Source organism: Anguilla anguilla, chromosome 16, assembly GCF_013347855.1.
Source record: "Anguilla anguilla isolate fAngAng1 chromosome 16, fAngAng1.pri, whole genome shotgun sequence".
In the NCBI taxonomy this organism is placed as follows: domain Eukaryota; kingdom Metazoa; phylum Chordata; class Actinopteri; order Anguilliformes; family Anguillidae; genus Anguilla; species Anguilla anguilla.
The window spans coordinates 7,346,660-7,366,544 of record NC_049216.1 but is presented as its reverse complement, the minus strand read 5'-3'; the positions used below and the strand labels follow the sequence as shown (position 1 = coordinate 7,366,544).

General features: G+C 44.9%; 1 protein-coding gene across 1 annotated transcript; it reads right to left on the bottom strand.

Annotated features, from left to right (window-relative positions):
* Nucleotides 1-815: 815 nt before the first annotated feature.
* agbl2 (ATP/GTP binding protein-like 2) lies at nt 816-18,295 on the bottom strand. The gene is made up of 22 exons (XM_035395118.1): nt 18,137-18,295; nt 17,877-17,913; nt 17,657-17,720; nt 16,968-17,123; nt 16,027-16,212; nt 14,894-15,001; nt 13,858-13,999; nt 12,386-12,841; nt 11,493-11,822; nt 10,498-10,657; nt 9,565-9,691; nt 9,087-9,187; nt 8,484-8,596; nt 7,983-8,049; nt 7,278-7,391; nt 6,396-6,470; nt 5,993-6,065; nt 4,724-4,867; nt 4,153-4,183; nt 3,413-3,657; nt 2,564-2,705; nt 816-2,153 (listed from the first exon to the last, which is right to left on the bottom strand). The coding sequence occupies exons 1-22, from the start codon at nt 18,160-18,162 to the stop codon at nt 1,859-1,861; spliced, it is 3,192 nt and encodes a 1,063-aa protein (XP_035251009.1). The 5' UTR covers nt 18,163-18,295; the 3' UTR covers nt 816-1,858.
* Between the last annotated feature and the right edge of the window lie 1,590 nt (nt 18,296-19,885).

Sequence of the window (19,885 nt, the reverse complement as noted above, 5' to 3'; positions counted from 1 at the left end):
GAGGACACCAGAGTAGCCTACACTGCTTACTTTTTGCTTAATAGATAGTAGTTCCATACATCGCCCTCAGATTTTGCACACTTGTGGTCAAGGAGTTTATGAACCAGGGAGTGTGTTTGCCTGTTTTATATATGTGATCTCTCAGTATTTCATTACAACCTAAAGGAGAACATCATTTAACATCATTTGTGCATTTTCCCCAACATAATTGCATTTGTTGCACTTTATTTCCACCTAAATTATGAATATAAACTAATCTAATCTAGTCCTGTGAAGCCAAATTACAGGCAAAAATGTACACATTCTCATATCAAAAGGAATTTGCCTTATATAATCCACCATGATCAGTCTGGGCTTTTACAGAAATCAGGTTGGGGAATAGGGAATTGAAATAATTACAAAATATCAACATTTGAAAGCTTCTGATAAAGTTAAACTGGACCTTGTCTACAAATACCCAGAATTCTTCAACTTCGGGTAATCTGTCATAATATGGGTAAATGTTATACGCAGCAATCCCACATGTAAAGTTATAAATAATGGTCATAAAGGGGTGTAAAACAAGACTTCCCAATATTGCTGTTTTTACATACTGTAATTTATGATCAAATATGCAGACATTAGAAATTCAGGGGTTAAAAATGGTCTCAGTATATGCTGATGACATACGTTTCCTGCTGAGCCCACAACCTTCACTACTGAAATGTTTTAATGAAGACCCTAGACCATTTTTCCCCATTTACATTACATTACATTACAGGCATTTGGCAGACGCTCTTATCCAGAGCGACGTACAACAAAGTGTATAACCATTTATCTGGTCTCAAGCCAAATTATAACAAATGCACAATACTAAAGTTTCTGTGAAAGATTCAGAATTCACTTTATGGATAGATTCAGTGGTGGTATCCCCCAACAACAGAGATGAGCTCTTTTCCAATTAATTTAAAACTATGAACTAATTCATACAGTTACAATTTTGTTGCCTTGGAAACAGAACAGTTTGACAGCTTATGGTAAGATCACCCGGATCAGCTCCCAAATTTAATCCGATTTTGTATTACCTTCCCTTCTCCAGGGTAATCATTCTTTAAACAGTGTAAGCAGAAAATAAATGTGTATTTATACAACTAATACAAAGTTTGGGGTCTGAAAATTTTCCATTTAAAGGTCTTGAATCTGTCACTTAAACGTGAGTAAAGGAAGAAAAAAGGGGAAAACAGAGGGTAGTATCTCAGATTCTATTAACTGATACTTTATTTACAAACACAAACCGATCCAAATAGAATTCAAATAAACATATTCAACTGCCGCAAATACTCCTCTTCAATATTCAAATAACGACCCCTAAAAAATAAATATTTGATAGTATTTGATAATAACAGCTAGCCAGTATTAACAGGAGTCACCTTGTCCTCCAGAAGTTTCATTACAGATGCCAAATTTCCTGAGATACTGATGTAATTGAAACCGGACCAATCAAACTTGTAACAGATGCATTGCACCAGTTGGACTGTAAACAACCCGCTTCTTTGTATTTACATGGTTGGTTTTTCTGTCAGTCTGACTTTGGTCATTTCTCACAGCTTTACTAGCTAACTTATCTTCAAAAATAAACGATTTTTTAAAAATCTGCTTCGTGATTCCCTTAAAAAAAATGAAGAGTGTTGTATGATGTAATAACTGGACCCTGAGCCACTCAGGCATGTCTTGGCTCAGGGCCATCACCAAGCCACGAGTCCCCCCAGTCAGCCCCACCTACAGTCCCATTAAAGCCTGAAAGAGAGAGAGGAACAGGTAGGCTAGCCCGTAGGCCAGGTTTCTCAGTGTTCAGGTTCCAAAACGGTGGAAAAGGGGGCTACTGCAGAATGGGAAGGTGGTCTTGGTGCTCCGATTCCACGGAGCAGCGTTCCTCAGCATTGCGAAAGCCGAGTCTCGCTGCGGTCTCGCTGCGGTCTGGGTCAGCAGGGCTGTTCTCCGTGCTGCTGGGTAGCGGGAGCCTGGTGGTCTTGGCCAGGGTGAGGTTCTGCAGTCTCTGCAGCCTGGACCGCTGGGGGAAGAGCGGGTCCGGGGCCTGGGCAGGCCCGGCGGCGGGCACCTTCGGGAAACCGTGGGCCGCCTCACCTGCTTTCGCCGAGGCCAGCGGGGACAACCTGAGGATTTACGAGAGATAAAAAACAAATCAAGACAGCGAGTGCCTGAAATACAGCAAGATTTTTAAATGAAAAAATACCTCACAAAATATCTAGAAATTACAACCAAAAAGGTGGAGCTGCAGGTTGCTTTGCAGGTGGCACACAGGTACCAGCTGTACAAAAAAAAGATGCAAGAACTCAAAATCAAGAATACCGCATATGACATGCCTGCAAATACATATTTCAAATACATGTACAGGGCCCTCCATAATGGCTGAGACAAAAAAATATTTTTTCTTGCTGTAGCTCTGTACACAAATTTGGATTCACCAGGCAGTTTTTATACATATATATAGGTATAAAAAATATTTTAAAATAAGTCATGAAAATCAGCATATCATCTTCTATAGAATAAGATTTTCCAGAACCTTCTACTGCGTGATTCTGTGCTCAGATCCTGTTTCCTCAAATTTGGCAGGAAGGGGTCTGTGTCCATGGCCTGCTTAATGGCAGCGCTGTCAGGCCCAACACCTCCATGGCTGCTGTCCAGCTCTTTCGCCAACACCGCTCCTGTAGAGCACAGAAGAAGAAGAAAAAACAGTTCAAAAAAAATTAGGGCCATTAATCAGGAAAAAAAAGAGGTTATGATCGATGAGCTCGTTGATTTTTGGAATACGATTTCCACTTTGGTCTCATGGAAGTTTGTCTAGTAATACATTAATCAGGGTTTGCTAAGAAATCATCTTCTCCTGGGGCTTTGCTACTGGCGACTGATTTAATAGGTTTAACAGCTTTTTAAAGACCGCGTTCAGCTTCTTTAATCCTTCAGATAATTTGTTACGTTTAATTTTAGTAGGTGAAGGTTTGGGTCAGTCTTGCATCCCTTTATCCTGTGATTTATCATTTGTGGTTTCTTAATTATTGCCATATGCACCGCTGAAATTCTATGAATCGAGAGAGAGGCTTCTTCTCTATGAACTCAACTGACCAGCTCCATATCTGAGGTTTTACTTTTTAAAGGAAGTTCTGTTCAGTACCTCCCCAAATTCATGCAGAGCCATTTTTTTCTGTACTGAAGGTAGGCATTATGTCTCCTTCTCCATCTCTGCCAGTAATTCAGTTCACTTTTTTATTATTTTGGCCTTTATTTTGGCTTTGTCCCATCTGGGCATTGAACCTGTAACCTCTAAATTTCAAGTCCAGTTTAAACTGCAATTCCTCCACGTCACAACAGCGAAAATCCACCTTTTCAGCAGAATCTGGCGGAGCGAGCTCACCTGCGGTGCCCTCTTTATCCCGTCTCTTTCTGACAGTTTCCATCAAGTCTGTGCTGGTGCTGGAGGCCTCGGGGATATCGAACGTGATGGACACTCGCGCGAGCTCAACCCTGGCTTCCTGGAAGGCCTTGGGCCTGTGAGCCAGCCTTGTAGCGGGATACTGGGGCCTGGCAGGCTGCAGCTCCAGGGGTGACACAAAAACTGGGAACAGGGTGCACTGCACCAGCTGCCTCACCACCGTAGACCTGGCAGACACAAGCACGTCACATTTCAGAGAAATAACGACTATCACAGGAACAACGTCGCAACATAATAGCACTCACAGAAACAACATCGCAACCTAATAGCACTCACAGAAACAACGCTGCAACATAATGGCTCTTACAGAAGCAACAATGCAACATAATGGCTCTCACAGAAGCAACGATGCAACATAATGGCTCTAACAGAAGCAACGCTGCAACATAATGGCTCTCACAGAAACAACGCTGCAACATAATGGCTCTCACAGAAACAACAATGCAACATAATGGCTCTCACAGAAACAACGTCGCAACATAATGGCACTCACAGAAACAATGATGCAACATAATGGCGCTCACAGAAACAACGTCGCAACATAATGGCGCTCACAGAAACAATGATGCAACATAATGGCGCTCACAGAAACAACGATGCAAAATAATGACTCTCACAGAAACAACGATGCAATAAAGTTTATTTGTAATTGTTGGTTGTACCTGCGTGCCAATGCATGGGGTGGAGGGAGTCCTGAAAGGAAAAGATGAAGAAGATATAAAATAATGGGTAACAACCATACAAACATGAGAACTCTGTGAGAATGAGAATGCAGACAATACAGACTTCATAACAGAGTTAGGCCCCTCATGATTTGATTTGATTTGATTTAATGTCTGAAATTATGAATTCTTTGGTTGCCGCCCATCGCTAACCCTTTATGATAACACTGTGACACCATAGTATCATCCAAGACTGTACAATTATGATAATAAGCCCCTTTCACACATGAAACCCACAGCATTGCTCAGGTCACACATGACATGACCGTTCCGGAAAGATTAGGCAAGGCAGGATGTCTCCAAAGCAAAAACTGAATAAAAGTTTTGGCAGAGATGTAAATCCTACCAACACAACACAGTTGAATGGTAGTTTTATGATAACTGATATACAGCGCCAATTATCTTGTGTGTGCACAGGCTGCTGACCGAACCAGGTGTTAAAAAACAAATAGCTGAGAACAGTGAATCTGCGGACCCCGGACGCATGAAGAGGCAGGCGGGCGTGGCCTACCCCTGGCAGCGGAGTTGGGCTCGTGGTCCAGGCCGCAGGGCGAGGGAAGCAGCTGGCGGTGCAGGTACGGCTGCCGGGGCTGTGAAGAGACGGAGCGCAGCGGGAACTTCCGGCACGCCCGGCCCTCCAGCTCCGCCCTGCTGTCTGCACACCAGGGCTAGCGTTAGCCGGCCGGCAACTGCCGGTTTCTTGCGAGTAAAAATGATCCGGCAACCTTTTCTCAGGATATGTAGTCCTTTCTACAACTAATATCCTGCTTCAACAATGTCCTCATTTTCAAATATTAGTTTTTTTTTTCTCAGGAAAAATTTTTAATTAAATTATTTTCTCTTATGTCTTTCTTAAACCTAGCAAAATTTGTAAAATTAAATTTTACTAGTCACTCAACAGTCATCCTTGTACATGCTTACACACTCACATTTAAAAAGCACCAAAAGAACATTTTTTCAATCCGAAGAACGCTTTAATTAAAAAAAAATCCTTTTAATTCCTTGAAATTCCTTATCAAACATTCCACTCCAGACAGAGACATGGCTGGAAACCTACCACCGGAAAACACAAAGGTCTAAGGCAGGGACACTCAAGTCTGGCTCTCAAGGTCAGCAGTACTGCTGGTTCTCTCTTCTGCCTGATTGTCCACAGCCCAATGGTCCCTGATTGGCCAAATTACAGTCAACAGGAGCGGCAGGTTTAAATCAGTCCCTGATTGGAGGGCAGGAATGAAAACCAGCAGTACTGCAGGACAGACCATCGCTGTGCTGGGGAACTGGCCTTCCATTTGGTTCAGAGGGAAGAGCACCCCCTACTGGCTCAACGACACCTCATCCCAGAAGATCTCCTGTCAGAGTATGAACCAAACCCACACGTACTACCTACTACACAACCTACTACACAAGCTTCTGCCATTTGGCAGGACCAAGGAATATGTTGGTAAAGCTGCCTTGTCTGCACAAGTGGAATAAATTAGATACTCATGATGTTTTGCCATCTGACAGAAAGTGGAAAGTTGTTTGGCTAAAGACCATGTCTCAATTAATAGCATGATTTTGAGGGTGAGCTATATTCTGTATATAACCTTAGGACACTGGCAATGCTAGCCAATCAGCAAGACAGCTACCTGTTGGCTAACCCTCACTAATATATCAAGCTAACCAAGAGGCACATTCTTCAGATAGATAAGCAAATGTGTCATAAAAAATGATGCTTGGCCGTCATAAAACACATTTCCCATTTCTATTAGAAAGCCACATTGTTAAATATAAAATTTACCAGGAGGCTGAGTGGTGTCTACTGGACCCTCGAAATGCAAGTAGGTAGCTGTCACTGCCTCCAGGTGAAACTCCTGAAATAAAGGTGAGGAGTGTATGTGAGGCAAGAGGGTAGATGCGGGTTTGGGGTCATAGGATGGATGTGGGTTTGGGGTCAGAGAGTGGATGTGGGTTTGGGGTTATAGAGTGGATGTGGTTTTGGGGTCAGAAGGTGGATGTGGGTTTGGGTTTGGAATCATAGGGTGGACGTGGGTTTTGGGTCAGAGGATGGGTGAGGGTCTGGGATCATAGGGTGGATGTGGGTTTGAGGTCAGAAGGTGGATGTGGTTTGGGGTTAGAGGGTGGATGTGGGTTGGGGATCATAGGGTGGATGTGGGGCCAGTGGACGGTGTTGCACCACATACCCTTTTTTCTCTCTTGCTGTCACTCACTGCTGCTACTTGGTTTTCTGTCTTCCCTTCTCCAGGCACCACTGAGGCCTGACATCATCAGAGTGTTGAATGGCAAGAATGAGAACGATAAGACTGTTATACACCACTCAAAACCCCCAACCCCCCAACCTCACACTACCAAAGCTCACTACCTAAAGCACGTTCTATTTAAAAGCACATTTATTATTCCAAAAACACTATTTCACAGGCCCAGGAGAAAATCAAAGGGGAATGTCCTCGGTTTCTGCCTGAGTGAACATTAAGACACATTACAGAACATTCCTATCTCTACATTAGTTAATTTACTGTCTGTATACAGATAGTTTGTAAGCTGAAGATGGGTTCGTTGCAGTAATACATCCCATTCCAAATGTTTCACATGAACAATTGCTAATTTATAATTACGTCATTTGGCAGTCAGGCTGAAGAAAAAACACTTAACTCAACCGAGCCAGTATGTGCACTGTCACCAATTTAGTCGCAAGATTTGTTGATTTTTCAGACCCCTTTATTGACTTTTTTTTTTAGAGTCTAGCGACTTTCGGAGCAGGCATTAGTTTCCTTGGAAAAAAGGCGCCAAAACTGCTTGATGCAGTCTTTCCTGCGCTCGCTATCACTCTACAGCTCACACGACAGCGAATCGATAGCAACTGCAGACGGAACCTACAGTCAACCGTCCAATCAGTGCGAAACACGTTTTCATATGAAGGTAATGACACGTAAATTAGCATACGGCATCATTCAGCGAATTTCGAGCATGCGGTAGCGACCACCTGTGGGGAAAAGTGACTCATCTCCCTGAGCTCTTGCCACCCTGAAATGGGGTATTTTCCTGAAATGGGGGTACTTTCTCACGTTGTGCTTGAGGGCGAGGGGGCTGATTTTGGCCTTGTTGCTCAGCGCTCTCTCCTGCCGCAGCCGGGTCCGCTCCTTCCGGGTCTTCAGACGCTTCTTCTTGCACGAGATTTGCTGGACAAAAAATTAAAAAAAAACAGCCATGCTAAAAAAACCCAGTGGCCTGTGGGTAACTCTCCCCAAAGTTCTGCTGTTCATCCATCCATCCATCCTTCATCTATACCCGCTTATCCTGGGCAGGGTGCTGAAGCCTATCCCAGCATGCATTGGGCAAGAGGCAGGAGAAGTTCAGCTGTATTAACTTTTATTTTTCTATTTGTTCCTGTAAATTTCCTCAACTATTTTTATATACATTTTTCATCTCCCAGGAGTAAAAAAATCTTAACCGCTTAAAACGCAGTGAATACTACGCATTGTGTAGTCAGTAGCGCCCTCTACTGACATGTGCCAGAACAGCCTCTCTCATCTGCAGTGCTCATGTCTCCATCAGGAATTGGTTTGGTCCAGTTACACTGGACTGAGTATACATTTTAATTTACCGTAAAAAAGACAAAGGTTTATAAAAGATGGTGGTAAAATATCACTTGAACCCAGTGGACAGAATGTTACTCGGTCAAGGGTGGCAAACTAGATCAGCAATAACAAGGGGGATGATGTCACCTGACTGAGGAGAAAGTGTACACTCGTACCAGTGCCACTACGTACCTTGTCAATGATGTTAAGCAAATGAGCAGGCAAGTCATTGGAGTCTGTGCTGTTTGAACCACTCGTGCTGGGAAGGACAACAAGAGTTAGAGACCGGACCCACTTTTACAGTTCTGTTAACGGGGATCTATACCCACACGACAAATGCGTCTTTGAGGCTTACGCCAGAACACCAGCTGCCCAACTGGTCTGGTCCGCTGGGCCCTTGATCTTATAATAATTAGGGTACATTTGGCATAATTAGGGTAACCGTTTATCCATAAAGGTGTGCTCACATTCACGCTGGAATGCGACTTCCCTAATTAATGAGGGAAGTGATTTGCAGACTCTAATTGCAGACTCTAATTGTCTCAATCAGAGGCCTTGGGTTTGTCATAATCACATGCAGAAGACCTTCTGAACTCTGTGACAGAGACACGCAGGGCCTGAAAGTGAGCGCCTGTATTTGACAGCCTTTATTTGAGCAGTCACATAAGGCGAGCACATCTGAGGGATGGTTACCTGGACTCCAGGTCAGAGGCGGAGGCGTCGCTGAGGGACGCGTCATAGCCCCCGCCCAGCCTGAGACGGGCCTCCCGCCGCATGGCGGCCAGCTCCGCCAAGCACGCGGTCACCTGAGTCACACACGCACGCGCGCACACACATACACGCACACATACACGCACGCACACACGCGCACACACATACACGCACACATACGCACACGCACGCACACACACAAACGCGTACACATGCACACACACACACACGCACACGCACACATGCACACACGCGCACCCCAGAGAGTCATCACACAATTCAGCCAAAAGTGCTTACATCAATGCTTACTGCCCTCAAAACAAGTAAACACAAATATGCACATGCAAACACACACCCAGGTGCAGTGTTCAAGCATCGAATAGTTCAGCACACATTTAAACAGTTTGAACACCTTTTTAAATAATTTCGATCCTTTAAACGTTCTGTCAAAAACTTTTACACCCACATTTTACTTTTTAGTCCCAAATTTTGAACATCCAATCATAACCGCAGGGCCGTCCCGGCGCTGCCACGGCCTGCCTCAACACAGGGCGGTGCACGTTAAAGTAAAAAAAAGTGTGGGACCTTGGTTGGATCGGGGTCGCAGAAGTCCAGGAGAGTGTCGCAGAAGTGGTACCCCAGCGATTTCAGGTCCTGGGTGGAGAAATGCGTCCCTTTTCTGTTCCCTGTCAGGAAAGCCCACTCATTTTCAGCTCAGCTGCAGGCAAACGGACAGCACTCACAGCACACGCCCCATGAAAAAGTGAGAATAATAATGATTCAAAATAAAAACTTTATTTAAGCAGCACCTTTCGTGCGACCCGTGCGGTCCACGGTGCTTCACAGAAAACGATAAAAAGATTAAAGAATGATAAATTAAAAAAGGGATCAGGATCAGAAAGACTGGATCAAAGATGAGGTAAGACTAAAGCAACAAAACAAAGAACGATGATCAGTTAAAAGCTAAATTAAAGAGCTAGCTACTGTTGGAGCCTCTCTAATCCGCACTTGAGGCATGAAAGCCAGTATGTGTGTGAGGTTTTATTAGCCTCATGCTCCTCACCTAAGGTAGACCCCCCAAACGTGGACTCCATGGTGTAGCTGTTAGCGACCCCCAGCTTCCACATCACCACACGTCCCGTTCCTTCCTTACTTTTCTGAACCCTGAACTTGCAGCTCCTGTAAGAGAACTGAGACAAAAACAAATAATGCAATCTTCAACTTCCCTCTTACTGCGTAAAACAGTGTGCAGATGGCGCACAACCTACACATTTTTCTTTTAAAAAAGTGAGCAGTCCACAGTCCACCCTCCTTTTGTATGTATTTATTTAGACAGGGTGAAAGCAGAGAGGGAGACAGATGGAGAAGGGACCACAGCTAAGAAGGTGCCATTGGGGGCAGGGGGGTAGGGGGGTTTGAAGCCTCCAACCTGCAAGGCCAGGAGAGTCGGCTGCGCGTCTTGCTCCCCCTTTTCCTCCTTTTACACCAGTTTTCCCAGCATGCAATTCAGAACAGCCTCTACCTAGCTATGTTCACATTTTTCGGCTTGGCAATCATAGTACCTAAGCATGCGCAACCCTACGATCCTAAAATCCTACGGTCTTATGCTCCTGAGCAAGGAGAACAAGCTATAAATGCTGACATGCTGATTGGGTGCAGCGTGTGCAACTACCATTCTGATTGGACATTGCGTGTATGGTTCATTGTGATTGGGTACCGTGTGAGTATGGGGCATGCTGCGTGAGTGTATGGTTCATGCTTAATAGGCATTGTGTGTGTGTGTGTGTGTGTGTTTATAGGCCATGTTGACAGCGTGTACAGGTCACACTTAATGGGCAAGATGAGCATTATTGGGCCATGTTGAGCTTGTACATGGGACATACTTATTGGCCACTAAGTGCTTTTGACAGAGCCGATTGGGAGCCGTCTGTATATCAGCCATGCTGACTGGGCGGTGCACGTGTATCGGCCGTGCTGATAGCCAATAGGGTCTGACCTTGTTGCCGGCGTTCTTGCTCATCATCAGGGGGAAGACGCGCTCGCAGAAGCGGGGCTGGGCTCCGCCCCGGTTCTCGCAGCCGTACATGAAGACGTTGTTCTTCCGGCTGTGCCCGTGGAAGTCACAGAACAGCACCACCTCCCTCTCGGCCAGCACCCTGGGGAACGGGACAGCGTAAGCCTGGGGCCTCAGCACAGCACAGCTGGGAAAGCAGCAGACTGGACTAGGGGCGACATAGCTCAGGAGGTAAGAGCGACTGTCTGGCAGTCAGAGGGTTGCCGGTTCGATCCCCTGCCCCTGGGCATGTCAAAGTGTCCCTGAGCAAGACACCTAACCCCTAATTGCTCCCAACGAGCTGATTGGTACCTGAAATGGCAGCCTTTCAACGTTGGGTGTGTGTGTGTGTGAATGGGTGAATGAGAGGCATCGATTGTAAAGCCCTTTGAATAAAAACGCTATATAAATGCAGTCCATTTACCATTTAACTGGAATGTTGCAGGATGTCCCTCTCCACCTCTCTCTGCTCCGCCCTTCTAAGATTAAGATCACTTTATTGCCATTTAACACAAGGTGCCTTAATTTCTTAATTAGTTCTGACATGTACAGCATCTGATATTTTAGCTATATTTCATGATAAGCACATGAAGACTGTTCTTGTGTCCCTATATGAAACGTTCTACTGTAATCTAATCGACTGGTGAACCAGTGTTGGTGTACACAGCCTATTAGCTCATTCAGCCAGGGTAAGTGGTGGGAACAAAAACAAAAACCCACCTACACACTGGCCCTTCAGGTTCACTCAGCCCCGCCCCCGACCCCTCCCCTGATCCCCTGGCCCCGCCCTGCCCAGCCTGGCCCCGCTCCTGCCCTTAGCCCCGCCCCTCACCTCTTCACCATGCTGCGCGTGTGCCAGACGCAGGGGAAGGCCTTGCCCAGTCCCGCCCCCTGGCCCCACCCCTGCCCCCTGGCCCCGCCCCGGCCCTGGCCCTCACCTCTTCACCATGTTGCGCGTGTGCCAGACGCAGGGGAAGGCCTCGCGCAGCACCGTGCGGTAGTTGCGGTTGGGGTCGCGGCCGGCCAGCGAGCAGCGGTAGTTGCCCACCACCACACCGTCGGGGTTGAGCATGGGCACCAGCTTGAAGACGAAGGCGTCGCGCAGGAGCCTCGCGTCCGCCGAGTCCCCCAGCAGGTATCCCAGGAGGCCCTGCATGGCCCACGAGCCCACCGTCTCCCCCGGGTGCACCCGCGCCGTCAGCACCACCGCCCGCTTGGCCCGCGCCGCCTCGCGGCTGGCCGAGGGCGAGGTCACGGTCAGAACGTACCTGCGTACCAAACGCGCCATCACTCTCAGGGCGGATTTTTATCAGAAATACAGCTGCAAGCAGTAATTGAGGAGTCATACATAAACAGCTAAAAATGTAACAATTCATTCATTACAGGCATTTGGCAGAGGCTCTTATCCAGAGCTTTTTGCATAACATTTACATTGCGTTCATTTACACAGCTGGATATGTACTGAAGCAATGCAGGTTAAGTACCTTGTTCAAGGGTACAACAGTTATAAGACCAGTTTCTTACCCATTATACTACACTGCCACCTGCTGATGCTGAGAATATTTCCCATTGTTGCATAATTATTCCATCTTCAATCATGCATAAATATGTGCACGTCAATGTTAACAATAAAGCAATCAGTCATGTATTTTTTCCAGAAAACCTAGCTATTGAAAATCAGAACAAGCTGAATACACTATGGTGCAGGGCACCGGAAGATGTGTTAATGCAATGGGTCAACCTGTCTGTTCTAATCAATCACAAACACCACAAACAAGACAGACAAACTTTGCGTATGGACAAGAACAGACAGACGGACGGACGGACGTACACAGCGTTTCCGGCAAGGCTGCGGCAGAGCACGCGCACTTTGCAGAGCGCGGCGGCGACGGGGTCGGAGGTCACCGAGGCCAGGAAGCGCCGCAGGTCCGAGTAGGTGTACGGGTAGCAGTGGGCGAAGTAGCAGGTGTCGCCCTCGTAGGGGAACTGGCAGGTCCAGGTCAGCGAGTAGAGGGCGTGGCCCTCGCGCTCCGTCTGGTTGCCGTAGTACCTGATGTCGGCGCCGGCCCGCCGCCAGCCCACGCCGCCGGCCGCCGCGGCGGCCCGCTCGGAGTAGAGCAGCGGCCTCATGCCCAGGCCGTACAGGCTGCTGGGCTTCATCAGGTTCACGATGGTGAAGCGGTACGTCGCTCCCGCCTTCATGTTCCTCACCCGGAAGTAGAACCACTGAGTGTGCTTGTCGGTGTAGAGGTCCGTGCGGAGCGTCAGCTCGTAGTCGTGGAGACCGCTTGAAGAAAAACAGAGGAAGAAATTTAAGGGACTTAGATTATGCGACTGTTTGAGTCGATCACTGAATGTGTGATGTCACAGAGTTCACAGAAACCTCCATTAGAAATGTTGCTTGGGTAGCAGTGTGGTACAATTCTTACTATGCCAGATTTTATCACTGTACCATATAGACGATTACAGAAATCCACACGTTTAAATTTCTGCCATGACAATGTTTATTTTAAATTCTTACACCGTTTTCAGTTTTGTTTTATGAAAATGTTGCCTATTAAAAAGCAGTCGTATGTTAATTTTCAATTACAGAATGAGAAACAACAGCAATTTCATCAGGTTCAGGCTGCATCTTCTATAACGCGCTATCCTCCACATACATCCCCCCCTCTTCTTGACAGGAGTTGTAGCCAACACTGTGAACGTAGATAAGTGGCTGGCATTAGCACGGGTATTTAATAATTTAGTGATTTGTCACTAAATTATTGTGAAAGGCAAATCACTAAATTATTCTCGCTTATCCCCTCTTGTCTTCTCAGCCATTTTTTGGCTACGTAGGCTTCTAAGCAACATTGTTGTTACTCCTATAGATACAAAGGTTCCAGAGGGTCACAGTGTCTGCAGGTATACGTGGCCGCCTTCAACCAGCAGCCGAATTCAGATTTACCACTGAATATATATTAAAAATGAAAGAGATTTTATCACTTATTCCTGCATTTTAATTTTACCCCAACTTTCTTCATATTTTCGGAATGGAAAATGTAGCCGCACTTCAGCTCATCATTGCATCAAACGCACTCTCTCTCCTCAGGCTATTCAAAGCACAGAAACACTCTCAGCTGAAACGTGACATAAAACCCCTGCTTCTTTCCCCACACAGTCCACCAGTTAATGGCACAGGCATAAATGCTATCTTTAGAGAAAAGAAAACACCTTCCTCCATTTTGGATTTAGAAATGCATCCACCTGTCCTATTAATCTGACTCTCTGATTGGAGGAGGAGAGCCGCGGAGACTCACGTACGTCTGCACGGCTTTTTGCAGGTTCCCGCTCTCAAACCGGGACTCAAACTCCAAGGCGGAGTCCCTCCACCCGCCGGTGGGGTCCCGGATTGGCCCTCGGCTGCCGCCCACGCGGGCGTAGGTGAAGTAGGAGGTCTTCGTGGCTGCGAGGGAAGAGAAGCAGTCACAGATTTCTTAAACTCCCAACACCCCGTCATTCTTTTTTGTCCTCTATAATGGACTCTGGAGTCTCTAGCCTCAATCTGAAGAAACATACAGCTCTGAAAAATATTGAGACGACATACAATTTCCAGTTTCACAGGCTTATGGGTATGTATTTGGGCAACATCTTTTTTTTGTGTACAATTTTATTTTTAAAAAACTTGATATTCTTTCATGAACTATTGACCACATTTTATTTTAATTCCAAACAAAAATATTGTCATTCAGAACATTTATTTGCAAAATACTGTCAAAATACAAAAAATACATGCTGTTGCTATACATTCAATAATGCAAACATGTTTATTCCCATAAATAAGAAAAATAACATCTTTGCTTAGGAAAGTTTCAACAATCAATATTTGGTGGAGTACACTGATGATTATTCTTCAAAAAATATGGGGTGGTCTCAGCTTTTTCCACATCTGTATATTCTATTATGTTCAAACTTACACTACAAGGGACAATAAAAATGAATCATATTATTTTAAATATTCAAACTGCAACATGTTTGTCTTGCTTGACACTCGTACCATGTCATAAAAATCGATTTTTTTTTTCAGTTAGGCCTCAGGAAAGTATTTAGAGCACATTCAAATTTTCAAAAAAGGCATCAAACTGGAACACTTGTAACAGATTTTCCCACGAATACAGAGTATCGCGCAAGACTTTTAAAAAATCTGTGGCACAGTGCGCCAAGAGGCCCTTAGAGGTCTGCTACCAAAAGTGGGGCAACACACAGTTTTTCCTCTTTGCGGAGACATGGCGCTAGGATGTCTCCGTCATGCTGCACGAGGCACTGCTAGCACTGGAAACGCAGCAGGGGATCAGCCCACCTGGCTCGATGTGGTACACGACCTTGCCTTTCTCCTCTCCCACAGGCAGGGGAGTCCTCTCGTGGCCCGTGGGCTGGTAAAACGGCTCTGGTTGCGGTGGCTCCCATTCTGAAACAGAGAAACGGCACCAGGTATTAGCAGCATGGAACATCTGGAAAGCACCAAAAAGCACTGAATCACTGGCATTACCACAGAAGGCGTAGAATACCGCATAATTGCCCAAAATGAAAACTAACCATAGATACAAAGCCCCAAGCTAACAGTTCTGTCCGTTTCCTTGATAAACCGCTCAGAGATTTTGCTATCGACTTCCTTCAGCAGCCTTTCTTTTCTTGGCTCGTTTCTCCACAGGCACGCTTAATAATTATGACTAGGAAAGTGTAATGGTTTGAGGAGGCACATAGCTATTCCACTACACACATTTTGCACCATCGTATGCCGTCGTCGAACACACTTTACAATAAAACGCATTCACTTTAACCTGGCATTCCTCTTTAACTCTTACCACTGCACACCTAACACTTTTATGTACCCCGTAGTCACTCGTCTATACACTAGTGCTGTAGCAAGATACAGAACTGTATCTATGCAGGCTACACACACCAAAGGCATGTCCATGTCTACAAAGATAGATAGGGATCCATACAGAGGCACAATACTATAATTTGCAGCCTCCTACGTATAACTGTTAACACAGAGGAAAGGTTAAAGCATCATTTTAGAGTCAGATTATTGAGATATCATTAAATGAATCATGTTCCAGTAGCATCAGGTAAGACTACATGCATTCCTTCGCCACTCAGATACACCAAACAGTGGAAGTACCTGCAGGGATTCTCACGTTTTCATATGGAAAAAAAATAAAGTCTCCAGAAAAAGCTCAAACATGTTCTTTTGCACATTCCACAAATACGCGGAAACAGACGAATGAATAGTTCCATTTTCGCCATTTACTTCAATGCGTGTCATGTAATCAATGAGATAGACATGGTTTCAGTGATATGCATGTCAGAAAACTCTTTATAGAACAAGCACAGACAGAACATCAGCTCTTAAGCAAGGCAATGTGGAACCAGCAGCTCAACAGTGTCAGAGCTGTTTAGAATATAATTGTCTGATAGTTGCCGCGGTACCGATGTGCTGGATCTCCTCCTTGATGACCTGGCACTCGACGGGCCAGCGAACTCCCTGGGGCAGGTTGGCCAGAGACAGCGAGGCGAAGAGGCCCTGTGGCTCCCGAAGCCTCGGGATGGAGAAGCCCTGGTCTGGATCGAACACCAGCTGCCTGGACCTGGGGACCGGCTCTACTGGAAGGGAGCCTGGGGATCACAGTCACACACACAGCTTTACACCTGGAGATCACAGTCACACACAGCTTTACACCTGGAGATCACAGTCACACACAGCTTTACACCTGGAGATCACAGTCACACACAGCTTTACACCTGGAGATCACAGTCACACACAGCTTTACACCTGGAGATCAGTCACACACACAGCTTTACACCTGGAGATCACAGTCACACACAGCTTTACACCTGGGTAACAGTTAGAAACACACAACTTTACAGCTGGGGATCAGTCACACACATAGCTTTATACCTGGGTAACAGTTAGACACACACACAGACTTAGACCTGGGGATCACAGTTATACACACACAGCTTTATATCTGGGTAACAGTTAGAGACACACAGCTTTAGACCTGGGGATCAGTCACACACACAGCTTTACACCTGGGTAACAGTTGCACACACACAGCTTTAGACCTGGGGATCACAGTTATACACACACAGCTTTACACCTGGGGATCACAGTTGCACACACAGCTTCACCTGGGATCATGGTTACACACACATCTTCCAAATCTTTATACTTCTTCAGAAGGTATGTCCCTTTCAAGCACTTAAGTCTCCGCCAGTAAGCTAAGGTCACCCTTACCCAAATCATCTGCCAACGGTTGAGACATTTATGGGTTCAGCATTTCCATACGAATCGGGAAAAATTACGTTTCTGCTATTACAAGTAGGTACGAATACTCCATTTAATGGCAAAGTGCACGCGGGGGACTTACATGGCCTCCGACTGACTATGCACTCTTCCCGCAAGTCGGAGTCCGAATCGCTGCTGCTCGGGGAGTTCTTGTCTCGTCTCGGGGGGAGGGCGATATCACGGTCCCGTTCCCACGTCTGGCTGAGAGTAACGCTGTTTTTTACGCGGTCTCTCTGGTCTGAGAAATAAAATCGGCGTAAGACAGGTTACAGCAGTTCAACAACCAGGCCGAGGTAATGTGCCAAAATTATACACGCCATAAAGCACTTTTATCGCCCGCCTCATACCCACACATTCCCAGTATGTGAGCAAATTCACACTTGTCTTCCAGAATTGACAACTTGACCTTTTAGATTGAGAGCAATAAACATAGGATAATATCCATAATGTAAAGACAGAAAAAAAAACTGGATCCTGGATCAGTGTTAACAGACTTCACTAAAGTTCTCATGATTTGACTTTTGTTCCCCCTTCTTCACTGTATTTCAACGTTAATGGGTGCCATAGGCTATTACGCGCATAGCCTAATAAAGACCAGTCATGTTCACAAAACGATAAGTGATGCCGCCCCACTCGAGTCTCCGAATAACTATTTTTGGCTTTCACAGAACGTGTCCCACGCTTGGAAACAAAACTAGCTCGAAGCTGGTCAGCTGACGCGGTAAAGAATGACCATGCAACTTAATTTCAGACAATCCGTAGCCTGCTTACCCGTAAACAGTCCATAGTGCCGGAGATGATGCAACATGAAGTTCTCATAGGGGTCCACAAAAATCTTAATTTTAAATCGACAAATAAGAAAAGCTTTTTAAAAAAGTTATACACATACATCTAGAAAAGATGCTTTGATAAAATATGCACAAAACTCATTTGAAAGGGTTGTCTCGCTGCAAATGTAGCCAACGTGAAGAGATTGCGAACGGCGACCAACCTGCATCTCGGTGTCCGTCTTCACAGCAGGACGCAGTCTGTAGGAAACAAGTTCTGAACGTCACGTATAGGCTACTCAGTTTTCCCTGAGCACAGCTTTTGTCGGCGACAAGAAAATTCACTTTACGAACTCTTCTCTGACTGTCTCCCATTCCAGCGAACTCTCAATTTCAGATTGAATCCTTTAGTAGCAGAGATTGCATTGTTTCACAATAAACCGTTTATGCGAACAGTTAACGCGACGGAAAGCGTAATACTCACTGTAAATGTTCTGGGTATTTGGGCATGTATACGTAATTCCACAAACAAGAAAGCACAGGTGAAAATTCCTCTATGTTACGAATATCCGCTTACAACTTCAACAACTAGGCGCTCCTTGGCAACTGACGTCATCTACAACACCGTTACCAAGGAGCTGAAGAGGGACCCGACCTCCCTCTGTCTGCGATTGAGAACATTTAAGTATTGAGATCATATACAGGCGGCACAGCAAAGCAAATACACAATAAGCCCAATTACATCAACCACTGTGCCCTTACATAAACTGAATATGCACAAATTTAACAAATCCAAATGTGAAATGAAAGTTGCAAGGATACATTTTTTTTCAATTGGTTTATTAACCTGACGTTGAGTCAGCCTTGGGGAAATTACTTTGAATTTTGTAATTTCTTCAAGTACCTCGATTTGTCAGCAAAGAATGATCACTTGTTCCATCTGTGCAAAAGCCAATCCGGGGCGTTCACAGAGCAGACATTTACAGTTTTTTTTTTTTTTTTTGATTGCTAAGACACATTTAATGAAACAATTCCTTTTTCTCAGAACTATTATCACAATCGCAAAACTACACATCAATCAGTACAAACCTCAAACATCCATGCCAAACTCAAATTATCTTCTCAAAAACATATACTCTTCCATCAAAATTAAACTTTGCCTTCATATGGCACACACAAGCCAACAAAAACACAGACAATGTAGATTACCCATAACACACCAGTGAGAAATTCAAAGCACTACTGCAAAAACCTTTTATAGCAGTGTGTCAGGAGTTATTTTCTCCTGGCTATTCTATTTATTTTCTGGTTTTCAGATTTTGATCTTTGCAATATTACACTACTAACAAATGAGGGAGTGTGCAAATTTCCAAATATTTTATTTGTAGTACTGAAAAGTGATGCTGAGTGAAAAGTACTGTACAGTAACCACAACACAGTTGAAGGAACAAAAATGTATTTTCAAAGGAGAGTAGCATTCATAAAAGGAACTCAGTATATGCAGCACTATAAACAAAAACAGCAATAAAATCTAAAGAATATATAGTCTGTAAATACAGTTCAACATTACATAGGCAGCATATCCCCTCACAGTAGTACAGCAGATACAATATGTAACATTACAGTAAATTATAGTACCTGTTTTCTTGTCTGAAAGTATGGACAATGGATGCCACTGTGAAACGACTGAAGTTTGGCTGAACTCTCTGTCCAACTTCCCTCATCGTCATACCATGCACCAGCACATGGTCAATCAAGGTGGAACGTATTTCGTCTGGGACAAATTGTCTCCTGCCTCTTCGTCGTCTTCTTTGTCTTCCTGATCTTTGGACAGCTTGTCCATTTTGAGGATCCATTGTTCAAAAGCACACAGATGCAAACTGTGGCCCTATTTATTGATCCTGAGATTGTGACTAGTGTGTTAATTTTGCTGCAAATGTTTCCACCTAGAGAAAGGTGTGTTACCTGAGTTTAGGTTGTGATGACTTGAGTTAACTGTTTTGACTACTAGTGTTTGTTGCATGAGCACAGTGTGTAACCAGTGATTCATGAGAGCATTTGTTTGTAAAGATTTGTAGAAAAAGTTTGGCAATTTGCAGCATGTGTTAAAACAAGTGAAGTGTTTTTAGTTTTGAGAGATGTGTTGGTCCTCTGAAAGCTGAAGTAATAATTTGGGAGTTTTTGCTAAAATAACCAGTTTTAATGTGTTAGCAATCGAGAAAAACTGTATTAG